The 26264-nt window shown below is 44.4% G+C and overlaps 1 protein-coding gene across 3 annotated transcripts in view; it reads left to right on the forward strand.

Annotated features, from left to right (window-relative positions):
* Positions 1 to 26264, forward strand: part of LOC138261725 (meiosis-specific coiled-coil domain-containing protein MEIOC-like) — a 196218-nt gene that overhangs the window by 153799 nt on the left and 16155 nt on the right. For all 3 annotated transcript variants that reach the window (XM_069211030.1, XM_069211032.1, XM_069211031.1), the window contains one exon: positions 8521 to 8701. In XM_069211030.1, coding sequence (XP_069067131.1) covers positions 8521 to 8701 — 181 coding nt within the window. The remainder of the gene's footprint in view (positions 1 to 8520; positions 8702 to 26264) is intronic.

Below are 26264 nucleotides of genomic sequence, written 5' to 3' on the forward strand. Positions count from 1 at the left end.
CATTGCCATACTTTTACCTGCACTTTACCTGCTGGATGTAAATGAAGACAGCCTGGAAACGTGATAAATAAAGTCGCACTTCCAGGCTATCTTCATTCACAAGTATTTACAAAGGCACTTGCGCCCCACTGGGAACATCGCCAAGCCCTCTTGGGGGGGGGGGGTGGAGGTGGGGGTCTTTGGGGGGATTACAGTTTGAAGACCTCTGCTAGACTATAAGGGGAGTTTAAATGGCCAGTCTCTTTGGAGTCCAAGGCCACATCCTGAATTTCTGTGAGAGGTCCCCTGATGTATAATAATTTGTTGTGGCAGTGTCTCTTAGGCCTATCGATCCCTTTCTTGGAATCCTTCACAAATGTAGTTATGTTGTCTTCCTGTCAATCTCCAGTTTTATTGACTTTTTTTCTTTTTTTTTTAAGCCTCTTGACCTTCTAAGGAAGGCCTGGGATACTACACCCTGTAGAGTTTTTCTGGGAGACCTTGCAGGATAATAAGAACGCACTCTGTACTTTAAGAGGCCTCATGCAGTAGGTAAAATGCTCTGTGCAGAGGTGAGCAAGAGAATGTGCCTTCCTAGGGGCTCCAAAGTAGAAAACTCTGCCTTTTGGACTTGGTAATCAATTGCCTCCCCCAAATTAATTCAAAAGGCAGGAAATATTGCTCTGCTGTGATGTCCTCCGTTTAACTGTAATCCTGCGACCATGATTGAGTCGAATGCTGATTTTTAACTGGCAGCAAGTACCGGCGGATGGCAGCAGAAACAAAAAGACATAAGGCACGCTATTGCTGCTTTACCTATAAGGTTTCTATAGAAATCTCAACCACACCTAAATGTGTTTGCCTTTGGATATGCAAGGCTAATGAAAGATGGAATATCCAAAGGTGTTAAAAAGACGCATATGGGGAAAATGCCAGCGTCGCGACGAGCAGGAAATCCTAGAAGCGGGTTGTCAGGCAGAGCGGAGTGTGTGTCTGCCCTGAAGACAGCCCCTTTTGGGCATGCCTGGTGCACTTCGACCCAATAGCGAGTCAAGCTATGGAGACAGCGTGACCCACAACATCCTAGGCACGAGTTACAAAATGCACCAACCAAAGAAAACAAGGGCCCTTTTCCATGACTCGACACAACAGCAGGAGGTAGATTTGGTTAACGAGGGAGGGACGATGAGCAGCCCGCTGCACGCTACTGACAAATGAGGCTTGGGCACCATCGCAGGAGACAGCGGAAGAATAACGCGAGGAAATAAACAAGCACCAGCCTAACAATCCTATCAGAATACATAGTAACCCCATTAGAACAATAGTACTTGACTGGCTGCCTAGTAGCGAAGAAAGAGGAAGTGCTATTCCCTTTAGGTCCGTTATATATGTAGCATTTTTCTCAATTACTGACTCATTGGATATGTAGTCCCCATGTTTCTCTCATATTTTGTCTGCTGAGTCTGCAATAAAGAAAGATAAGCATAGTTCAAAGCCGCCCATTCTGACATAGAATCTGGTCTGCTAAGTGTGAATGAAAGTGACCATATAAAAGAAAAATTATATAGTAGGGCGAATAAGTGGTGAAGTTTTAAATAAAATTCACTTTATTTAATAGTCACTTTCACAACCTGAAATGGTTTACATCAGTAGAGTAAACCCAGCTGGTTTGTTTTCTGTCAGTGGTGCTGTAAGTGTTATGCTAATCTGATGATGCCAAAGATGTTTGCTAAAGCACTTCCCATCAGAATTGATTGTCCTAAGTAATGTTATTTAACTTCTGTACCTTTAACTTCTCAGCAGTTGATTTATTTAATGCTGTGTACTTGGATGCAAAATTTTAGTGTGCAGGGACTCATTGGAGATTTTTTTTTGCACAACATGGTGGGTTTCATGAAAAGTACCATATATGCCCCTTTCTTGATACCTACTGTAGACTAAATGTAGTCCTTCTGTTTAATCTGTGCCACATTAGAGCACTGATGGACGAGGGTCACTTAAACCCTTAACTTCCTCTGTGCTCTTGTCAGACCCTTTTTCAAATGTTTGTACAGACCTTGTACAAGCATTGGAAGAGCTCTTCGTTTGACATATGCTCTGCTTGCCCATGACTTGTAAATGTGCTTGCCAGCAGGTAGGTCAAAGGGGTAGTTTGGGTTAATATTATGTAAAACTGTAATTAAAGAGGTGAGGTTTGCCATGATTCCAAACAGCCGTAATTGTATATGGTCATTCAAAACCGGGTGTATGGGATCTTGCAAAAAACAGTGTAAACTAGAAGAGGTGGAATTTCGTATGCCACGAGCTTTCTTTTCGAAAACCCGCTTACACGTCAATATTTTTTTTTTTAAATCAGTGTTTAAAAATGCATTTGTAAGTTAGAAGAAGGTACCTGGGTGAAGCTTTTGTAATTACTAGTGATTAGCACAAATCCTTGCTCAATATAGTATTCTCATGCTTTTTTTTAATTTATTCTTTTACAGTTTTTTTTTCTTTCTTTAAATGGTGTCTTCGTTTATTGTTCCAATGACATTTGTGGATAGGCTTTTATGTCCTACCATAATCAGCATTTAGAGGATGTTTTATTTGAATCAATCAGAACTTTTTCATTTTTCAACTTTGTTATCTTCGTTTCAGTTGGAGCATATTGCATTCTGTTGGATACTTTCTAACCGCAGATTCCTCACCTTTACAATATCCAGTGTCCCATGCTGGAGAATTTAAACAGCACTGTTCTCAGGCACTAGTAGAAAAACTCGTGCAGCTGCATGTAGGCTTCACATCACCGCAGACGTGATGTAATGGAGCTATATATAAGTGCCATTCCTGCGTGCTGATGACCGTACCTTCTTTTTGCATGTTATGATGTGGATCCATAGCTCTGCTCCCAACTTTTCTCGTTCTTACTACAACTCCAAAATTTGACTGTGTGCTCGGTAATTATGTGCCCTTGGATAACCACAGGCTTAAGACTGCAGAGATAGCAGGAAGTATAGGTTGGTCACAAATACTTTGTTGCTTGGGCTCGGGACACAACATTTAAGTTGTGTACCATTTGCAATCTTATGCACCCTAGGCAATCCGGAACTGGGAAGCAAAGCTTTACATCATTGACCACAAAAGGTCGTGGACGAAACTCTGGTATCGTTCACACTCCAAATTGTTGACCCAGTCCTGGTCACAAGGCCGTTCCTGCAGAGAAGCCACTTCCTGCTCAAAAACATTGGGTAGTTCGAAGTCAAAACAAAACATGAAGACAAAGCAACATTTAACCTCATCAAGCCCTTCTAGTTCGAAAGAGAAGGTGCAAGAGTGTCAAGATAAACTGCACTCTGCAAAGGCCCAGGTATCAAACCCAATTCTGCAGCTGACGCCACCGCAGATTGTTGCTTTCAAGCTGGTCATGCTGCACATCTTTGATGCAATTCTGGGCTCCTTTGTTGCACTATTGTGCCTCAATGACCTACTAGGGCTTTTAGTCTGATTACCATCGCTGGGCCCTCCCTAACGCAGTCTGTCCCCCAGGCACCCCATACTGGCCCCATACTGACTCTGGTACAAACTTCCACATCACTTCCTGCAGCACCTGTATCAACTCCACCAGTGCCAAATGGATCACCCATTGCCAACACCCATGTCAGATCCTGAATCTACATCAGCCTGAGCATAACCAGTGCTGTGTTACGAGATCACGAAAGCGCAACTGGTGATTATGCAGTTACTCTAGCCCAGTGCCTCTGCCTCAGAAGCTTTTGCCAGAGCCTCTCTTCTCTTTTTAGCTCTGACTCTTTACAAAGATCCATAGGGCAGAGGCAGTGATGATGACGGAGAGAGGAGGAGGGGTAATGTTTAACACCCCCTCTCCCCCCCACCGTCCCCCCCCCATTTACAAAATACCATTAGGCTGGACACATACCTGAAATGGAGCTTGACTTGCCATATGGGTCATCAGTGGAATGCTAGTGCCTCGTTTGCAGCAGTAGTCTGGAGGGAATCTGAGGTGCTAAATCTTCTGTTGCCCTCCATTGACAAAAAAATTTGTTCTAACGGAAATCCTTCAACGCAAGCAAACATTGTCAGAGCCCTTGCATATGTTTAATGATGCCCTCACTGACAGGATGGCTCTAGAGTCCAAGCCTTGTTCTTGCCTTGCTGTCACCAGCCTGTATCTCAGTGACAAAGGCCTGCACCCAGTGATCTTTGACTTCCTAAGTAAGCACCCTACATTGGAGAGTTAAATTGTGCAGGCATCAACTAGTAATCCTAATTCCATTTACCTTTGACAAGAGGATATTTGTCTGGAGTCCTGACCCTTGGGTCCATAAATGTGCTTTGCCTCCTGGACAGGTACACACATGAATGTGGGACTCTGCAACATGCAACAAGGTCTTGGTGGAATCCGGAGGACCTCAGAGCTTTTCTGGCTCAGACTATAAATGTTGAACAGGATGCAGGGAAGCACTTGATCTGTGTGGGCTTCCACCCTACCAATTTCCTTGACAGGGTGGTTGGCATCAATGGCTTGCTTAGGAGGCATGTAGGATGAGATCGACTGGAACTTCTGATGATGTGTAGGATCTGCAAAGGAGATGCCCATCGATGGATACAAATTCTTTGCTACGTAGATTAAAAACAGTGGAGTCACAGAATGCTCTTTGGGGTGTAACAATTTCTCCCATCAGTTTAAGAAATTCAGAATTTATTCTCTGGGGATTGATCAACAGGCACATTGCGCCTTCCAATCCAGTGGTGTAGCAGAAAGGCTGGGGCCTCAGACCTATCCTGTTTATGGCCCATTGAAATACTTTTTTTACCAGGACACAATCAAAATGCTCATGCTGCCTCAGATTCTATCCACCTCGAGCCTAGACATGGAGGACACATTTTCATAAACGCATGCTGCAATCTTCCTAGTGTTAGGTTCAGTGTAGGCCAGAAACAATTACATTTGTTGTTCTGTCCTTTTATTTTACCTCATCCCCTCAAGTGTTTACGAAAGTGGTGGCTGTAGTTTGGGCCCATCTTTGGAGGTCAGGAGTATATGTTGCGCCGTACCTCGATGTCTGGCTGCTAAAGGCAGGCTGTCATAGAGAGTTGGGGAGCACTTCAGAATGGCACCTGGACTCTAGACATTGTTTTGCTTACCTTCAAGGATCTGAGCCCACACACAGACCTTTATTCATTGGGGTAATACATTACCCCATGCTGTCCAGGGCTTGCCCTCCTTCCCAGCGAGTTCAGGACATTAAGGATATGATTTCAGTGTTTCAGGATCAGTCTGGATCTGGTAAGGATTGCTTTGATGCTTCTTGGACTATTGGCTTTGCACATCTTTCTTATTCACAAATCAGGTGGCACATGTGATGTCTGCAGTGAAGGCCAAAGCCCAGTGAATTCTGCTACGGGCTGCTTCTCTGACTCTATTCTGACCTCGAGAAAGACTCAGGGCCTGCAGTGGTGGCTCTCAGTTGTCAGTCTGACCTCCATCAGGCCACTCCCTTCCCCACCCAGAGCTCAAAGTTGTGGTTGACTCATTCCAATTGAATTTGGTCACCTGGGGAGGTGGAGATCAGAAGCCTCTTGTCCGGCAGGGAGACTGCTGCTCATCAGCCTGCTGGAGCTTTGAGCAGTCTGTTTGGCCCTAGAAGCCTACCTGCCATCCATCAAAGGGAGACTAGTGCAGGGTTTTACTGACAGCACTACTCCCATGTGGCTGCAACAAGCATGGTGGAATAGGGTACTTGGCCTGAGCCAGAAGGCTCTGTGCTTCTGGAGATGTCTGAAACTAGAGATCAGTTCCCTGGTCATCCAACTTCCTGGTAGATTCCTTGAATGCCAAAGCAGGCAAACTGAGTAGGTGTCGTCTGCAGATCATAAGTGCAATCTCTGTCCTTAGGTTGTTCTGAGACTTCCTCTTTGGGAAGACCTCCTGTCTCAGCAGCAGCTGACTCTCCTCAGCTTCCTTGTGTCGAGAGCGAATGGTTGCAGTTGAGTGAGTTTGAGTAGCCAACTGATAGTGGATTTTATCCTTACCCCTAGATGCCTTTCCAGGATGTCCATCTTTGCTGGCCACAGAACAAATTTGCTGCCTGGTGTGGAAACCGAGACACCAACCTTTTAAAAGCAATACTTAAAATGTATTTTTATTTTTTTCACTCCTTAGTTAAACAAGGCACTGGGTGCAGCCAGAGGTTACTTATAGGCCCTTTCAGCCTTTTTGTTTGCCAGACCAACTGTCCCTATTTAAGTTGTTTGAGTTTAATTAAAGATTTGGCATGTTCTCCAAAACCATTTGTCATGCCTCAGTGCAGCCTTAAACTGGTCTTGTCATTCCTTTGTACAGCCTTCAACACTATACACACCTGCTCCTTAAGGCTCTTGGCAGACTAACCAGTTTTCCCTATTGCCATCATGTTGGCATGCCATGTGAGGGACCTGCTGGTGCGTGGTACAATCGCTCTATACTACATGCAACATGGATGTTCGTGCATATGTTCATGGAACACTACTGCCTTGGTAGCAAGTTGTGAACAGATGGCCACTTCTTTCGCCCGGTCATGTAGTCGTTTTAGTCTGAGTCCACATCCCAGACCCTTCGTCTTTGGAAGGTACTGCTGTAGTATCTATTCTAATGTAAAGAATCTGCGGTTAGAAGTACATACCAAAAAGACAGGTTATTTTCCCTGGATAATGCTCTTTCTGGTGGATACTTGGATTCCTCACTGCCCTCTGACCTACCTGTTCTGTGGAATGGCCTCTTTAATACCTAAAGGGTCCCAAGTTAGAGATCAGCACACTGTCTCCAATCATGCTGTAAGCTCTGTGTCTGAGCGTACAGAAATGGAAAGTGTAAAAAAACGAACATCAGCTCTTGGGGGTGACATTTATATGCAGGTCTGTTCTGTCACATCCATGATTAAATGAAGCCTGTGCGGCACTGCACAATGCCTCCTGCCACTGCACGATTGCTGCGGTTGAAATTATCTTGATTCTGTCTGATCAGACACCTGAGGACGTTCTAAAGGTTAGAATTCCTTTGTTAGTGTCCACCAGAAAGAGCACTACCAAAGGTAAGTAAGTTGTTTTCAGGAATCATGTTTCCATGTCTCAGAAAGGGAGAATGCATTTTTTAAATCTCTTATGGCACCTTTTAAGAAGTTTGGAAAATGGTCTTAAAAGGCATACACATCATTTTGTTGTTGCATAAGATTTTTAACGTCTTAAACTTTAACCTATTGCCTGCTGCACATTACTTTAAGGATTTGCTTCTCTTTAGATGTAAGCATTTTCCTCTGTGCAACTCTGTAGAGAAATGTTGACTTTCTTTTACTGAAGGCTTACCGAATGGGATCTCCTAAACACTCCCATGTTTGCAGAGGGTTCCCACCATCACTAATCTCAAAAGCATAAATGTGTAAAGTCTAGCTCCAAGGTCTCTCTCTCTCAGCCTGAGTGTGAATGTGTTTGTAGGTTGTCATTTTCTGACATCGTTGAAGTGCACCAATTTCAAAAAACGCAATCATTGCATCACATCTGCCATGTTCAGTGTGGCCATTTAAAGCAATATTTACACAGATAGGTTGAATAAGCAAATAGTTATTTATTACTTTTTCTTGTAGTTGCATGAACACCCCAGAGGAGCGTATTAGTAAATAGTTGTTCTCTGACCTGGCACTGAACATTATTACTGTGAGTGAGACCTTATCTAAATCTGTTAACTTTTCAGTCTTGGCCAGTCTTAATGCTTATGCCAGGTCCTCCTCAGTCATCAAAAGGGATGCCCCAAACAACAAAAACACAAATGTCTGTCTGTGGTGGCCTAATTGTAGATCTAATTTAAAACTTACAAGTAGTTTAGCTTAATTGAGATGAGATCATTGGATTGTATTTTCTGCAGTCTGTGTTCAGTTCTGAACCAAGCATTGACGAAGTGTGCACTATTTAGTGTAGGGCTAGTCTCATTATTTGAGGACCCACAGCTAAGTTATAGAGTGGATTCAGGGTTGATCAATTCTTTGTAAAAACCTGATGATTGATGAAGGTTTCTTGTTCAAAGCAGATCCTTACATAGTATTTATTTTGAATGTCTTCACTAGTCGAAATATGAATTGGCAAGTAATTCATTGTCAAAGAAGGAACACAGCAAGTGGTACCAGTTGACAGTAAGCCAGAGGCTGTTACTGTAAAAGTTTGATACTGGACGACATGCTATATTTTAGCCAAAACAAAGTAGCGTCTTTTTCCTTACTTTTTTGTTCAAAACGTGGGTTCTACTTTAGTAAATGCTTGCTTCGTTTCATAAGCCATATTGTTTCCTTGCTAGTTAAGTATCCAAGTTTTACATTAGTCATTATGTTTCACCCATATTTAGATTTAAAATCTGTGTAGTCCTGCAGTAGACTTGATATGCTTTGAACCCAGTGATCTAGGATCAAGCCGTGAAGTGCAGAGATCCACCACATTTGTACATTGGTCTGATATAGCAGTATTCCTTCAAAATCTAAGTAAATACTCTTCTTGGTGTTGTCTTATGTTTGTTAGGTTGTCACATTAATAGCCAAGATGGAAAGACTACGTGGTTCATCACTTCATGGTAACATATCGCTTGCTCTGGAGCGTCATTTGGAATCCATTCATGTTACACAAGCACGTCGCAAAGATGAGATTGTTAATGCTGCTAACCGGCAGAAGCAGGGGGCTCCCCGTTACAATAATGAAAAAGGTAATTATTCTTCTTTCTCTTTTCATAAGTTACCCAGAAATGAAAAATATTGTGAGCATGCTTTAAACAATAGCATCTAAATATTTGCTTTGTAAATGCTTATATATCTTACATAAAAATGTGAACATTAAAATTGGTTTAGCCCACTTTTCCTCTTCTTTGTGTTACTCAATATTTTCATCTTTTCAGTAAGCTGACAGCTGATCCCACTTTGTTAGCGCATCACAGTTTCTATAAGCCTTGGCATTTTAACTTGTCTTTATCTTTGGTATATTTCCTAAGCTGTGTTAGTGTTTTTATTATATTGTGCCCTCCTCTTTGGCCATTTTAGGCTCTAATCTCTTCCTCCTCTCTCCCCCCTGGCCCGTGTTCAGTGGCTTCGGGGGCAGATAGTTTTTACCATTATTGTTTTCTCTTCTCTTGCACTCTTGCCTTGGTGCTGCTGGAGGCTAGTGGGGCACGTCGGTTGACGTTTTGGTCACGGAGGTAGCCATTTTTCCTCCATTCCACTTGCTCACTTTCTGCTGCCATTTTGTAGAGTTAGCAGTCTAGTTGCCATCTTTTGCCTAGGTGCAATTCAGCAGACGCGCAGCTGGCACGCCTAAGGGCAGCCCGTCCGCGCCTGGCCCTGTCCTTTCTAGGAGGAAACTAGTTACGTACTCCTCCGATTTCCTCCGTATTCTTAGGCATGCCTCCTTGGGAACATGTCTTCATAGCTCTGACCCTATTGAGGCTGTTGATCTCTGCACTACATGTGGCTGGTCCCCCCGGCCTGAATCGGGTTTTGAACCTCTGCTCCAGGATGGTACTATGAGTACTTTCCTCCTGGCAAACTGTTGTTCCTTGGCAGCTCATAAACTGGATATGAATCTGTCTCTAAGAGAGCTTTCACCTATAGCCTTCTTCACCACTGATACTTGGCTCCATGAGGGATCTGCCCCTGACATTGTTTAGCTCTACCTCACGGTTATCTGATAAATAGGCTCGACAGACACACCTCTAGAAGTGGAGGAATTGCTTTTATGTATAGAGACACATTAAAAGTCACTTCATATCCTTTGCAGCTAGCGGGCTGTGAAGTATGTATTTTTTCATTACGTTGAATCCTCAGTTTACCTGTTTAGGAGCCTTGATCTATCTCCCCAACCGCCCGTCCCCCTGAAACTTTTCTACACTCATTTTCACAACATATTGCTGGTTTAATTTTTACAAAACCTAACTTTACGGTGTTGGTTGATTTCAACATTCATGCAGAGGACCCAGAAAATTGCGCTGCCAGATCCTTCCTCTGGGATATGGATGCGCTAGAGCTAGTTCAGTTAATTTAAGGGTCCCACACATGTGAAGGGGCACACCATCGATTTAGTTTTTCCAGACATTGAGGTCCTGACCTCTATGCCTCCCCTCCCTCTGGCCCGACCACCTCTTAATAACTCTTAAGCTAGTTATTCCCGTTAGTAGATCTCCTCAGACTTCAATTCAACCCTTCCGACGCTGGCACAATCTCAAGGCTAGCGCCTGGATTAATACCCTGGAGAAGTTGAAACCCTCCCCCAGGGACAATATTGCAAGTCTGCCAGAAACATTTAATAGTTGGATTACTAATGGTTTAGATGTGCTGCAAACTTCCCCTAAAGAGATTTTTCAGGTACTTAAAGAAATTGTTCAGCCACATCATTATCCTGATCTAATGGAGGCCTCCGAAGCACACAGTAACAACCGCACACGTTTTTTCCAACAAAAAGTATTAGACATCTCTTCGACCTTTCCGGCAGCTGCCGCTCAGTCTTCTAAGTTGATAGGTAAGCATACTTTATGCTCCATTTCCTTCCTGGAATTTTCTCCCCTCTCTGAAGACTCGGTCATGAAATGGCTTGCGACTCTTAAGTCAGGCTCCCCCCTTGATCCAGCTCCCCCGCATGTGCTGGCATTAGGTGCCCCTGTCATCGCACCTGTTATTACCAATCTCCTGAATTCTTCATTGTCCATTAGCGTAGTTTTGGAACAGTGGAAGCATGCCGTTGTCAAACCCCTGTTGAAAAACCCAACTTAGATGCCTCCCTGCTTAGTAATCACAGGCTTATCTCTTTGTGCCTTTTTTATCCAAAATAATTGAAAAGCATGTCAATACTCTATTACCTTGCTTCCTGGAAGATAACAGTATCCTTCATTCCACACAGATGGGCTTCAGACACCTTCACAGCACAGAGTCCGCTCTGATTGCTGTCACAGAAGAGGCTAGAAGGTGCCTTGACCATGGTATTGTGACGGCAATCATTTTGCTAGATCTGAGTGCTGCCTTTTACACTGTTGATATTGACATATTACTTCAAAGAATAAGAGAGGTCGTAATCTCGGGTGTTGCCCTGGGATGACTCATCATTTTTGGAGGGCAGATTGTTTCAGGTCCTTGACCGGTCTTTCCTCTCTGACCTTCTTAAGGGCAGTTGTGGAGTGCCACAGAGGTCCTCTCTTAGTCCTACTTTATTCCACATTTATATGTTACCTTTGGCAGAGATTGTTAAGCCATTTGGGCTTTCTCTGGTGTCATATGCTGATGACACTCAGTTTGTAGTCTCATTATCTACAAACACCAGTGCCAACTGTTCATCACTTGCCCCCTGCCTCCAAGCAGTGGCTGGATGGATGTCCCAAAGTAGACTTAAGCTTAATTACGATAAGACAGAGGGAATGGTATTAGGACATCACCCACATCTGAGATCTAATCCTTCTGTTTTGGAGGGTTTGGGAAATATTCCTCTCCCTAAGGAGCTCATTAAGAGTCTGGGAGTTTGGATGGATCCTCAGCTTACTATGGCATCTCATGCCAATAAAGTATTTTCTACCTCATTTGGTCTGCTTAGGCTTTTGAGGAAGGTTTTTAAATACCTACCATTTTTTACCAAAAGACTTATCGTACAGACCCTTAACTCGTGCTTATTTTATGGTAATGCCTTGTATATTGGCTCCCCCAAATATTTGATCAGAAAGCTGCAGGTGGTGCAGAATGCCTCGGCCCGTTTGCTTCTAAACATACTGAGGCACAAATCAGAGATTTCCTCTCTCCACTGGCTCCCAGTTGAACATCGCATAGAGTTTAAAACCCTATGCCGTGTTCGCAGAGCCCTGTATAATAGAGGTCCTTCCCTGCTTAGGAAACTAGCTTCGTTTTACATACCTGCTAGACAGCTTAGGTCCTCGACAGCTGCCCTAGCTCTCATTCCTAGAATGAAGAAGTCTAGGTGGGGTGGAAGTTCTCTGGCTTACCGTGGGGCCAAGTTATGGGATTCTCTACCTCTAAAGCCTTCGCCTCATCAACCATGAATTTTCCTATCGGAGAGCACTAAAAACCTGGCTATTCAAAGCATAATCCCTAAGTCTGTTTCTCAGAGTTTCACTCTCAGTGCTGGAAGGCCTATGGGTAGCCATGCACTATATAAATAACATAACATCTCTGATTGAAAATGTTTTGGATTTAGTCTGTAAATATTGCTTTCTGTTTTATGTAAATATATCATGAGCCCCTATTTTATAGAAGTAACTCCAGAGCTGGATCATGTGTATGTTACCCCGAATTAGCCACTTTAATCAAGGTTAAGCTTACTTGTACTTCTGAAACCCAAGTTACTGGCACCAAATGGTCTTATTGACTTCTTGATGTGGTAGGGGAGATGATTGTGGTCTTTCTGAGAACATTCTATGCCACAGCTCTTGGAAACAGTTACTAATTTAGTAACATAAGCATAGATAGTATACATTTTCTTCAAAGATGGACTCGCAAAGTGGAGAGAGAGCATTGAAACTATTTGGAGGAGCAGTGCATAAGTATTCTCTGCTGTTTTCAATTTTGTAGCCTAACTTAGAATAGTTTAGGCCTAATATATTTCTGAAAACTTAAATGTGTGTGTATTAACCCAGTGTGTTGCTGTAATTTGCTGCTTCCCTGCCGTTGCTTGGAAAATTTGAATTATCAGGTTTAATGAGGTGATCATAGCTCTTTAACTTTTCAGTAGTGCATGAGGATAATTTTAGATTTTTGGGCTATTCTGTCTGTAGCCAAGTATTGTGAATGTTAAACCCAGAAAGTCAAAGCTTTGTGCAGTTCCCAGAAGATTACAGTTGACTCTGAACTGTCTTTTCGGGCACCTCGGGCAAAACTATTTTGTTGCTTTATTTGATGGTGAGTGCTTGCTCAATCAGTATCCCAGAAAGCTTTCATGTTTTTGAAGTCTTGGCTCTACTCATAAGGACGGTATCATCTGCAGAAAGAAAGATGAACCTCGGTACCTAGCTCAGTCAGATAATGCAACATTATGGAATCATGTATTAAGTATTGTTGAAAAATAAGTAAGCAATAAGATAAAGTGCAGGCTCGTATGCTTAGATTATGTGTATTTAAAAAGCTTTCAAGATTCCATGGTGTTAAACTACCCATGATGTCTTCTACTGACAGTTTCCTCACCAAAATAATCGAAGCAACATTTCACAGATATTAAATACCCTGTACTAAATGAGAGAGATACTTAAATGGTGAAACCGTCCAAATCATCCAAAATATTGAAGGGCTCAAACCCTTGCCCATCTAGGTGGCATGCTTCACCAGGTTGCTCCTCATCCGAACTCCGCCCCTGGTAGTGTAGATGGACTTCATAATGTAGGAACTCTTGATGGAATTCTTATTTGAATTTATGTGCACAGGAGAAGCACACGATTGACAATAAGATCCACATAAAAAGAATTAAAATCACTTAAAGGTAAACCAGGAATAACTTTATTTAAGTTCCTTATGATAAGGTTAAAAACAAGAGTGCTAGGGCATGTAGACAATATTCAAGGATTCTCAATTTACTTGGTTAACATGTTCCATCTGCCCAATTAAGCCTCATGCCAGGTGAATGATTTTCTTCAGGTCCTGGACCCATACGTTGTTCTGCCCTTACTTTAACATACTCTATCTACATAAGTTTCGAAAAGGAGTAAGATACTGGGGCATATTTAACACATTCAGTTATGTAAACTCAGAAACTATCAACTAATGTTTGAGTTCAACCTGCAATGAAAGTCAGTACAGAAAATGCAACAAAAGGATAAGTCTGGTTATCAGTCGTGCACTTTAGATTACAGATTGCTGTTTGTAGAAATTCAATTTACCCACAACTGAATCATGCGAATACAAACACCCCAAATATGCCACAATATTGGGTCTAGGAAACAACTCCTTGTAAATATGCCCTGTTAAGAGTGGTAAGAGTCTCTAATGTGTGTTCCCTATTGTAGGGAAATGGGGCTTCAAGAAATAGGTACCAAGATAACCCGTTGTAGTTGCACACTAGAACCAAAATATATGCTACTTCATTAGTATAGGAAATTTATAGAGCTGGAAAAATCCCATGTTGCAGTAAGGGAAATACACCTTGTCAAGAGGAATTATCAGCCATCTGACCTAAATAACCCATGAGCCCTCTGTAGAATCAGGGTTATGCTCCAGATCATTGTTTAAAACATACAACCAAGATGCATTGGTTGCGTATCAATGCGTCATCCAAGCATGTGACTCGTCACGTGTCAGGCCATGTACGTACTTGGTCCCTTTTCGTCAAGGGGCCTGATTGTTCCTGTTCTCAAGGCCAAAGTACATGAAGATAAGGGGGCAGATGGCCCTGAGGTACCAGTTCAATGAGACATAGAAGCAGTGGCACATATAAAAGTTGTCCTTTTGAGACACTCTCATAAGAGGGGTTTGTAATCATGTTCAATTTATGATGTTATACGTTTACAATTTGGAAATTAGCAATTTACTTTGTGGGTGTACAATCGTCAGTATATTGAAGCAAGTATTGCGAAAGCGCAATGGATCCAAACTCAAAAGAATTGATGTCCCTACCAGAATACATTATACATTAAATCTGGCAGCCAAATTTCACTACAAATCTGATAGTAGACAAACCACTAAGTAATTGGGACAGAACTTGTGCCACTACTTCAGTGCTTGCGGGCCTCATTGTGTTCCGGGTTTGTCTGTGGTTTGTCATCATTTAAAACCATTAGGAGGATGCCCAGTTTATAACCCCATCTGGGGTTTTCACTAATCGTTGCTGTAGTATTGAAAACATGATGACTGGGTAGCCTGATAGTTTTTCAAGTAAGACTTAAGTTAAATCATCTTCTTTTATGTTTTAACTCCAGACAATGGTTGCTAATGTGGATGTTTTTTCGTTGTCCTTATCCTCGCTTTCCTTGTTTACATGCTGATGTAGCTTGGTTTGTGGCGACATGTGATTATTATATTTACAGGGTTTTCCATACTGCAATTAGTATGAGATTGTAGTTGCCCTACATATCCTTTTCCTGGATCTACCTTTCACTGAGCCTGTGTAGGGGCAAACACTGCTCCTCCTACACGGGTAATGACCCTTGGCAGGTGGTAAAACCCACCATGTAACATCACTGTGTAGCTTAAGAGTTTTCTTTTTTTTAAATTATTTTTACTGAACAAAAGAGGGTTCACACTAAGAATACAATAGATCGCCGGCATTACAGTTCAACCAACAACAGTCCGTTTCTGTACAGCACATATTTTGCCACTAGAACACAAGTTGCACTTGTACGACCTCCATACAGTTGCAGTGTTCTCACCTGGGCCTTCCATACCCCTCCTGATGTGCCTCCCTTAGTCCCCTTCTTAGACTTGGCCCCTACAAGTCACCCACGCACCTCAAACTTTCTCCCATTTTCTGGGGCATGCCCTGTAAATCACACTCTCTGCGCTCTGGTACCAGGTCTGACTGCCAGTCCGCCACATCTGGGTAGCTGGTTTGCCCCATGCTCTTGCTGTATTGCGTTTCGCTATCGCTGAGGCCAGCCTTATCCAAATTCTCTGATATTTAGGCCATGTGGTTTCATCCTAGATCCCCAATAATAGCCATTGGGCATCCAGGGGAATCTCCAGCGCTGGAAACTAGGACATCACTTGTGTATTTTGGACCAATATTCTTTTATTAGGGGCCACCCTCAGAGTGTGTGGAAGAAAGAGCCCTCCACATTATAGCCTCTCAGGCACAATGGTGTAGCCGCTTTATCTAACCTAAGTAATGGACTCCGTGGGTAGTATAACCTATGCAAATATTTTGAGCTGAATGAGTGAATCAGGCCCTTCAGGTTATCTCCCTGTGCCCTCTGAGGGTCTCCTCCCATTCCTCATCCCGAGGGCCCCCAGGTCTTACACCCTCTGTCTGCCGCACAACTCTGGTGAGTTATTCACCAATTTTCTATAGATCAAAGAGATCCCTTTTTCAGTAACAGTTTCAGTGAGTATCCTATCCTTCAAGGTGGGAGGCCTCAGGCAGTAGCTCACCCTCGCGGATGTGTCTCCTGAGGGCACAACCCAGCTGTAGGTATCTATAATTTTCGGTCTCGGCTAGGTCTTATTCCTGGTGAAGATTTTCAAAGCTAATTATGGCCTGCCTCATCCATACATCCCCCAAGGGGCTCAATTCCTATCAGTTCCCACTTTCGAAACCTCTTCAATCCCCGCACATCTGACAATAAATGACTGTGCCAAAATGGGGAGAAACTAGTATGTTTCCCTTTTCAGCCCAGGTACTTGTTTGCTTCCTTCCAGGCCCTGACCCAGAGTATGGTGTAGAATTCCTTTTCTCGTCTCATGTTGTTCAGTAAGGCCTCCGGACCACCCCTACCCATTCAGTGTCTATCAACCCGGTAAGCTGGATCCTGTTGATCCTCAAATGCCCATTCATTGATTGTTATGAGGTGCGCTGCCCAGTAATAGAGCCTGACGTCCGGGGTCGCCAGTACCCTGTCATATATACCTTTCTTAAATTTAGCCAAAGCTATTTTAGATGCACCCCCATTCCACAGGAGCAAACAAACCTCCCTCTCTATATTCCTGAAGACCACCTGGGGGATCTTATAGGGCACGTTTGTTAGGAAATTGCAGTCAACTCATCATTTAATATAGAGCTGCTCTGCTCATTAAGGTCAGTGGGAGACTGTGCCAGTGAGCTACTTCATCCCAGAGCCTCTTCAATTTGGGTGATATGTTCATGCGCAGGAATATCTGGGGGTCCTACGTAACATAAATTCCCAAAGAGCAACAGCCCCCTGTTACCAATGGTGCCTCAGAGTCCCAGGGCAGCCGAGGGCTTGCACCCAAGAGAGAGTAGACAACAGATTTAGACCAAATTATAGTATAGCCCGAGTGGTCCACAAAGACCTTCATGCGCCAGCCAATGGATAGGGAGGGCCGCGTTACATACAAAAGAATATAGTCTGCATACATGGAGATTCGCTCCTCCCGGGACCCGAATCCTTGCACCAGTGGATCCTGGCGAATCCAGGCTGCAAGTGGTTCCAGCGCCAGGGCTAAGAGCATGTGGAACAGCCCTGACAAATACCGCTCCGTAACTGAAAGCTTCGAGAGACCACTCTATAAACTTTCACCCTTGCTTTGGGGGAACCATAGAGCAGGCCAACCCAGGTGCGGAATAGTGGCCCGAATCCCAGTCTCTCCAGGGTAGCAAACCTATAATTCCATTCAAGATAATCAAAAGCCATCTTGGCATCTAGGGCCATTGGAACAGCTCATGTGAAGTACTCCATAAAGGCGTCAAAGGTTGAGCCTCGTGCTCCTATTAAGCATGAAGCCTGATTGGTCTGAATAGATGAGTGAGGCAGTAATCCCTCAGTCTGTTTGCCAGACTTTAGCCAAAACCTTGACCTCCACGTTAAGCAAAGATATAGATCTATAAGCTGCAAGCGTCGGTCTAGCTATTATGTTAGCCATTCCCTTGTACATTTCTATTGGCAGTACATTAGGGCCTTGGGCCTTACCCGACTGTACGCCTCATGGGGCCCTCACCAATTCGTCCTCTGTTCTGTCCACCTCCAGAGCTTCTCTGACTTCCCTGGCAAGTCCCTTCAGAGGGATTTCGCTCAGGAAATTGGCATAATCCGTAAGGGGGCATTGCATCGAGGAGGCATAGAGGTGCTCATAGTATGTAGCAAAGGCCTCCGCTATGGTTGCACTTGTCTGTGGAAACTCCACTTCGTTGTCCACCTGAAGCACCCAGGAGCGTCCTTTGTTCCTCGTACCTAGCCAAGCCAACAATTTGTTGGCCTTTGCGCCCACATTGTATAAATGACCCTGTATTGCTAGTGCATGATCTTGGGCCTGGTTTTCGGCCAGGACTCTAAGGTCATGCTGGCACAGTTGTAATTTGTGGCAGTCCTCGGGGGGCCCAGTGGCATGGGGTGTCGATGCCTGCCAAGCTATATCCTTCTCTATATTTCATTCCAGTCTCTATCCTTTTTTTGCCCCCACTAGAGCCTGGGCCTGGTATTACTATTTTGAATGCCTCCCATAGGGTACCCGCTCACGTCACCGTTTCCTTGAAATAAAGGCCTGCCCCATCTTGTAACTTGCCCTGCGTCAGTCTGTCTTGTAGGCTCCAAGAGTCCAATCTGGGCAGTAGTGTGTAATCTTGAGTAGAACCCTTCAGAAGGACCTCAACCAATGAGTTGTCAGAGATCCCCATTGCATGACGAATAGCCACCCGAACCAGGAAGCATGGGTACATAGTGTAAAAATATAATCTATACAAGAAAAGCTGTTGTGTGCTGCAGAATAATGTGTATAGTGTCAGCGCCCCCCATCCTATCTACCTCGGTGTCCATGAGTGAGTTCATGTCACCAAAATCAAAGTCCCAGGAGGTTATCCCAGCAGCAGGTTCGCCCACCTCCAGAAGAGTTGTATCGTGGAGCTGTGGTGGAACATACAGTGAAAAGAGGTTTAATATTGTGCCCTCTCACGTTCCTGTCGGCGCCACACCCTGTGGTAGATCATACCCTGAGCTCTCCAGTTGAAGCTGCTCCCATATCTAGAAGCAGCCCCCGAGTACTTGTTTCTTGTGGAGCCCAAGGCCATTGGAATGGAGGCACAAGGACCTGCTCACTAGCTCGATATGGAAGGGTGTGGCTGAAGTTTTCCATTCTATGTGGCCTGTCTACCCCGTTTTCGGCAGGCTGGGGCATCGTTCGATCTCCATGGTGCTTCTTGCCCACCACCTTCCAGCCCTCCAGCCAATCCCATGCTTCCTCCAGTGATACAAAGTGCCATACTTTTCCGTCTGCCACCACCCGCAGTTTTGTGGGTAATAGCATCATATATTTCACCTCCGTGCCCTTAAACCTTTAACTTCATCAGTTTTTCCACCGTCGCTGCACATATAGGGTGAACTCCGGAAAAAAGCGAATGACCGCGTTGTCCATGCGTAAATCGCCATTGGACCTAGCCGCTTGCAAAATTACGGTGCGATCCCTATAGTTCAGAATTCTGGTGGTGATCTGCGTGCCAGGACCCCCTGGCTTCAGGGGAGGGTCCAGTGGCCTGAGCACCCTCCCGACAGAAGAGTTGTTGGACAGTGTCTTTGGCTCGAGATTATTAAGGATGAGGTGAGGTCCTCCACGAAGACATCCACACTAGGGCCCTCCATGACCTACGGTGCCCCACCCCCTTTAATATTGTTCCTTCAAGCCCTACCTTCCTGATCTTCCAGCTTGTCCACCATTATTGAACCTTCTCCTCAAGACGTTTCATGGTAGACAGTAGTCCCTTGATATGATTCTTAGCCTCAGCCACTTTCTCAGATTTATCTTTTAGGAGATGAATGTCTATTGTAACTCTAGATTAGGTTCTGTTCGCGATATTGAGCCCTGTCGCAGGGTGGGCTCACCGCTCAGCATTTGGTCATCGGCAGTAGTACCGCACTCTGCACTTGCCGACTGTCCCTCTGAGGTTGCCATTCTTCCTGTATATTTATCGAGGCTGTTAGTTTGCGCAAGTTTTGGATTGTGGCCCTTGACCATGACCCAACTCTGTAGGTGTCCCTCTCTCCCGCAGCAACCACTGAGGTGGCACCCGCCTCCGGAGTCTCCAGCAGTGAGCCCAGGTTCAAGCCACTGCCCTGCTGGTCAGCTGGTGTGGCCCTGCGTGCGACGCTGGATCCTGTCTGTGGGAGCCTCCTGCAATCTTTGTGGAGAGGCCCTGCAACCCCGGAGTGTGATCTCCACAGAAATCCCCCCCCAGCCCAGTATTGTCGATTGAGGTGCACCGATAGGGAATGTGGGGGGAGGGGGGAATGCTCTCAACCGGCGAGCCAAGTTGCAAGCCTTTCAATGGCATGCAGCAGCGGAGCCCACAATCACTGAGGGCCCTCCCTGAGGCAGCTCAACCAAAACATTCCCCACCCCCACCTTCTTGCCCCCTCCCCCCAGGGAGGGAGACTCTCCCCACACTCCCCTTGCCGCCTGTCTGGCCTGTGACACTCTTCCTGGGCTGCCTCCTTCCGCTTTCTTTGTACGCAGCTCTTCTGGGACGCTCTTGGTCCACACAACTTCCCGGACTTCAAGGCCATTGCTGCGTTGCCCGCCGCTCCCTCACCTGTCATGGCCCCCGTGGGCTTCCACTGTGGTTTCCCTCTGGACTCCTGAGCCGTGGGGGTTAGGGGGGCGGGGGTGAGCGAGCCCGGTCTGCAGCAGCAGTTCTCTAGTCCTCCCGCCCACCCCAACTTTGAGCTCCTCTCCACTCCTTACTTCATGTTGTCATACTGCAGGATGAATAGGGAGTTCAGTCCTTATCTCATTTCATGAGCATAGGCAGGATATCTGATGGATTTGAAGGGATTAGTCACAGGCAGTGATGAAGCTCTTTTAGCCTGCAGCTATCTTCAACAGTGGCTAGCTCCACCACCGAGCTTAAGATTTTTTATAGGCCTTGAATGAACTAGGACCTGTCTCAAACTGGTTCCCCTCTAAAAGTAAAAAAGTGATGTTTGCCAATTTATATTGCCTGTATTTAGTATTTTCCAATGTTTGTTATAATCGTAATCATGTTTGTAGATGTGGAAAGTGTGGTGTCACAGGTGAATCTCTCATTGGAATGTTGAGTATGATTATCCATTAGAGCCTTATGATCTTTTTTGCACACCCTTTTGTTAGCTCGCTTGATAATCCTGCTTGGACACTTTCTACAACAGTTAATAGCTTAGCATGTTTACCTACTCATCAAGGAACAGTTGAATCCTAAGCTTAAAAATTTGCAAAAAGGTAAGTCCCCCCTTGTGACTCAGAAGTAATCCATATCTATCCTTTGATGGCAATTGCTCAGTTCAGTAAAAAAGTCCTCCGTCTATGGGTATGATTTTTAAGTCCAAGAAGGACAATTTTGAACTGCAAAAATATGTACATTTGAGAAAACGGTCCTGTCTGTTCAGGCTTTAAACTGGAAGTCCAGGCCTTCGTTAATAATAAGCCCTTCATAGGAGAAGCCTTATTTAGACAGGAAGTAGATGATTCCTTGCAACAAATCAAGAAGGATGAGATGACAAAGGCAATGGGTGATCTACAATACAGTGGTACTTTCAGGAGAGGAAACTCACTTAGAGGACCTTCAGGAAGTGGGCCTTTCCCAACAGGGCAACAGCAACAATTCCAAGGCACCACACAACATGCAGGCCAGCAATCTGGATAATAGCAATGGCAACACCCTGCAAGGCAGCCCTTTCGTAGCAGAGGGAGGGCTAGAGGCCAACCCCCAAGAGGAGGTGGAGGAACCTCAGAGTGACTCAAATTCAGCCTCAGACCCACACACAACACCAGTGGGAGACAGAATAGCATATTACCCACAATAATGGACAAATAACAACCAACCGGTGGGTTTTAAACATGGTACACCACGGTTACTGTATAGAACAAACAAGCCCTCCAATACCAAGAACACCAAAGGGGAGGACATAGGAAAAAAATGATACAATTAAAAAAGGAGGTGAAAGAACTCCTCCACAAAAATGCAATAGAAAGAGTATCAAAAATTGAGTTAAATAAAGGACATTACACCCCTTATTTCTGGTGCCAAAAAAAGACCTCACACTAAGACCAGTCCTGGATCTCAAATTCATAAACCGATTCATCCACACTCAACATTTAAAAATGACAACACTACAAGAGGTAATCCTACTTCTACTAAAGGGGGACTACATGGCAACCATAGACCTAAAAATGCCTACCTGCACATACCCCTGAATCAAGCACACAAAAAGTACCTCAGATTTGTACTCGAAGGTTCACTATCAATTCAAGGTCTTACCTTTCGGAATAAAGTCAGCACCAAGGGTTTTTACAAAATGTTCTGCAGCAGTCTCAGCATTCCTAAGAAGGAAGGCATTCATGTATACCCCTACCTGGACAACTGGATGATAAAAGCAAAGACAAAGGAGAAATATCAAAGGGATACTCAAAAACTGATCACAACCCTACAAAAACCAGGGTTCAACATAAACCAGAAGAAATCATCCCCAGAGCCAAAACTGGAGAAGATTTTCCTAGGAGCAAGACTGGATGCTAGAAAAGCACACACATACCTTACTCGGAAGAGAGTACAGGCAATCTGAGCAAAATCTCCTCAACCAAAGGAGGCAATCTCTAACAGTGAGGATAGTCATGAAACTAAAAGGCATGATGGCATTGTGCTTCCCCCTTATAACCCATTTGAGACTCCACATGCACCCATTCCAGGAATGGTTAGGCAACAGCTGATCAGGAGCCACTAGGAGTTGGGAGGATCTAGTGGTTGTAACAGACAGTACAGAGGGCTTTACAGTGGTGGGTTTCCAAAGACACAACCAAGGGGAGACCTTTCAAGACAACAACTTTAACGGTGACCATTACAACAGATGCATCTCACAAGGGATGGGTAGCACACACAGGCAACTTGAGAATTCAAGGCCAGTGGAACAAGGCAGACACAATAAAACACATCAACGTCCTAGAGATGAAGACAGTGTTACTAGCCCTGAAAGCCTTTCAAACTCAAGTAGCAGGAAAAACCTGTACCAACCCAAACCTACACTACAACATCAATGTTCTACCTGAACAAACTTGGGGGCAGAAGGTCTTTTATCCGAAGCAAACTAGCCCAAGAGATATGGAAATGGGCGATACCACAAGGGATCAACTTACAAACAGTCCACCTACTGTGGAAGGACAACATAGAGGCAAACAGACTGAGCAGACAGGAAAGCAGCTCACACGAATGGGAGATGAAATAAAAAAGCCTAGAACAAATCTTCAGGTTTTGGGGCACACCAACAATCGACCTGTTTGCATCAGCAGAAATGCCAACTCTTCACTTTCAGGTTTCAACACCACCAGTCATAAGGAAATGCTCTGTCACTAAACTGGTCAGGGAGATTTGCCTACACCTTATCTCTGATACTCTATTCCCAAAAGTACTGGAGAAGGCCAGGCAACCTGGAACAAATCTCATCCTGATAGCCGCACAGTGGGCCAAACAAATTTGGTATTCAAATCTACTTGAGCTGGCAAAAGGACAAATGATCAAGAGGAAGGTGGAGCGAGACCTACTCACAATCCAAAAGGGGCGAGTGTTCCCTGAACTAGCAACACTCAGTCTAACAGCATGGCATCTGTATACATAGACTTCGGACTCCTAAGTCTACCAACTTGAAAATACTGGAGGAGGCTAGAAAGCCAACAACATGACAGTGCTATGCATCAAAATGGAAAAGGTATCGCCTATGGTGCACAAATAACAATACCTTGGAGACAATATGCAGACAGGAAACAGTAATCTATCTCACACTCCTGCTGGACAGTGGGACCACTTACTCATCTCTCAAAGTACACTTGGCAGCAGTTGTGGCCTACACCAGGGGAGCTTTGTGTAAAAGCTTTTTCATGGCACCTGTAATAAAAAGGTTCTTGAAGGGATTCAAAAGAATTGCCACTGGTATACTACCTCGAGGAAACCAAACAGTTTTGCAAGGGAAACCAACTGTGAATCGTGGAGACAACGCAAACTGCTACACCTCAGCTGGCAAATGTCTACCTCATTTCCCTAAAGCACACTGAACAAAAAACGAAGGGCCCAACACTAGCATTCATGGCAAATGTGCCCATAGAGACTATCTGCGCAGCAGCAACATGGGCATCCCCACACACATCCACAAAGCATTATTGTGTGGACATACAAATGCATCAGGAAGCTTAGGTGGGACAGAAGGTCACAGTAGCTCTTCCTTTGTCAGCTGGTTTGATTACTAATTCCAGCTAATAACATTGTTCATTTAGAGCCTGGCTTTCTGTTTGAGACATCTTGTTAAGAATTGTTGGTTTGATCTATGACATTTCCTGAATTTCAGCAGTGACCATCTGTGTAAATGTGAGTATTTCTGGGGGCATCGAATGAAAAGAGGAGGATGGAAGGTGGATTTATTCTTGTGGCCTGTGTTGTCTGATTCCTGAGTTGAATTCTCAGTTTCCCTAAAGAATACGTTTGGGTGGGTTTTACAGAACAACTCCACAAATTCACATCTGAGAGAGAAAGTCTGCTTTCAGGGAAGGTACAAAGTCCACTCCTTTATTGAGGACTTGAAGCTGAAGTTAATAAGGGGAGTTTGTGTATGATTTTTTGCTAATACTAAGTCTTGATGGTACTCGACTGTTAGGATTTCCCTTTGCTCCCCTTGACCATATGGGGTTCTTCTGTCCACTTGACATTGGAACTGTCTTTGTTTGCCATGTTCTCTGTCTAAAACTGTGGCCATCTGCTTAAAAGGCATTATTAATGGGGCATAATGGTACCTATCAGGCCAGTAACCATAGCGGGCTGGCATGGGTGAGGAAAATGTGGGCTAAACTGGTCAAATCTCCTGAGATAGTCCTCAGCACTACTGTTAAGTTTGTCAGACCTGATCAGTCAGTTAGGTGTTGGTCTCCTTCTCAGACCTCTCCTTTGGGGGGATTGATTTTCTGTGGTGGTTGAGCATGATTCGTCTGTCACATAGGGATAACTCGTCTTGCAGAAGAATTGTTTTTTAAACATCTCTTTATAATTTGTTGAGTTCAAAATTCTTTGTACCATTTCTTCATTAATTTAATCAAGTTCTTTCTTGTAGCTACTGATCTGGATTAACGGTTTCAAATTATTTTCACTGGCCTAAATTTTTATCAACATGGTGCCTGAGATTATCGTGACCATATTGAAAGGAACCAACCAATAAACAAAAAACCTTGTATATTTCCATGCAATAAAAGGCCAGTCCAGTACAGACCAGACCACGTCATTCGTAAAACTCCTTGACTTATTATTTGGTATTAGTTCCTGGTGGGCTACATTTCTCCTCAAATATTCAGTCAAAAAGGTCCCTTTTATGCTCTGGGAGGGGGCTGCATACCCCTTCTCAATTAATGCAGGGAGTGCAGAATTATTAGGCAAATGAGTATTTTGACCACATCATCCTCTTTATGCATGTTGTCTTACTCCAAGCTGTATAGGCTCGAAAGCCTACTACCAATTAAGCATATTAGGTGATGTGCATCTCTGTAATGAGAAGGGGTGTGGTCTAATGACATCAACACCCTATATCAGGTGTGCATAATTATTAGGCAACTTCCTTTCCTTTGGCAAAATGGGTCAAAAGAAGGACTTGACAGGCTCAGAAAAGTCAAAAATAGTGAGATATCTTGCAGAGGGATGCAGCACTCTTAAAATTGCAAAGCTTCTGAAGCGTGATCATCGAACAATCAAGCGTTTCATTCAAAATAGTCAACAGGGTTGCAAGAAGCGTGTGGAAAAACCAAGGCGCAAAATAACTGCCCATGAACTGAGAAAAGTCAAGCGTGCAGCTGCCACGATGCCACTTGCCACCAGTTTGGCCATATTTCAGAGCTGCAACATCACTGGAGTGCCCAAAAGCACAAGGTGTGCAATACTCAGAGACATGGCCAAGGTAAGAAAGGCTGAAAGACGACCACCACTGAACAAGACACACAAGCTGAAACGTCAAGACTGGGCCAATAAATATTGCAAGACTGATTTTCCTAAGGTTTTATGGACTGATGAAATGAGAGTGAGTCTTGATGGGCCAGATGGATGGGCCCGTGGCTGGATTGGTAAAGGGCAGAGAGCTCCAGTCCCACTCAGACGCCAACAAGGTGGAGGTGGAGTACTGGTTTGGGCTGGTATCATCAAAGATGAGCTTGTGGGGCCTTTTCGGGTTGAGGATGGAGTCAAGCTCAACTCGCAGTCCTACTGCCAGTTCCTGGAAGACACCTTCTTCAAGCAGTGGTACAGGAAGAAGTCTGCATCCTTCAAGAAAAACATGATTTTCATGCAGGACAATGCTCCATCACACGCGTCCAAGTACTCCACAGCGTGGCTGGCAAGAAAGGGTATAAAAGAAGGAAATCTAATGACATGGCCTCCTTGTTCACCTGATCTGAACCCCATTGAGAACCTGTGGTCCATCATCAAATGTGAGATTTACAAGGAGGGAAAACAGTACACCTCTCTGAACAGTGTCTGGGAGGCTGTGGTTGCTGCTGCACGCAATGTTGATGGTGAACAGATCAAAACACTGACAGAATCCATGGATGGCAGGCTTTTGAGTGTCCTTGCAAAGAAAGGTGGCTAAATTGGTCACTGATTTGTTTTGTTTTTGAATGTCAGAAATGTATATTTGTGAA

The sequence above is a fragment of the Pleurodeles waltl genome, chromosome 10, assembly GCF_031143425.1.
Source record: "Pleurodeles waltl isolate 20211129_DDA chromosome 10, aPleWal1.hap1.20221129, whole genome shotgun sequence".
Classification (NCBI taxonomy): Eukaryota; Metazoa; Chordata; class Amphibia; order Caudata; family Salamandridae; genus Pleurodeles; species Pleurodeles waltl.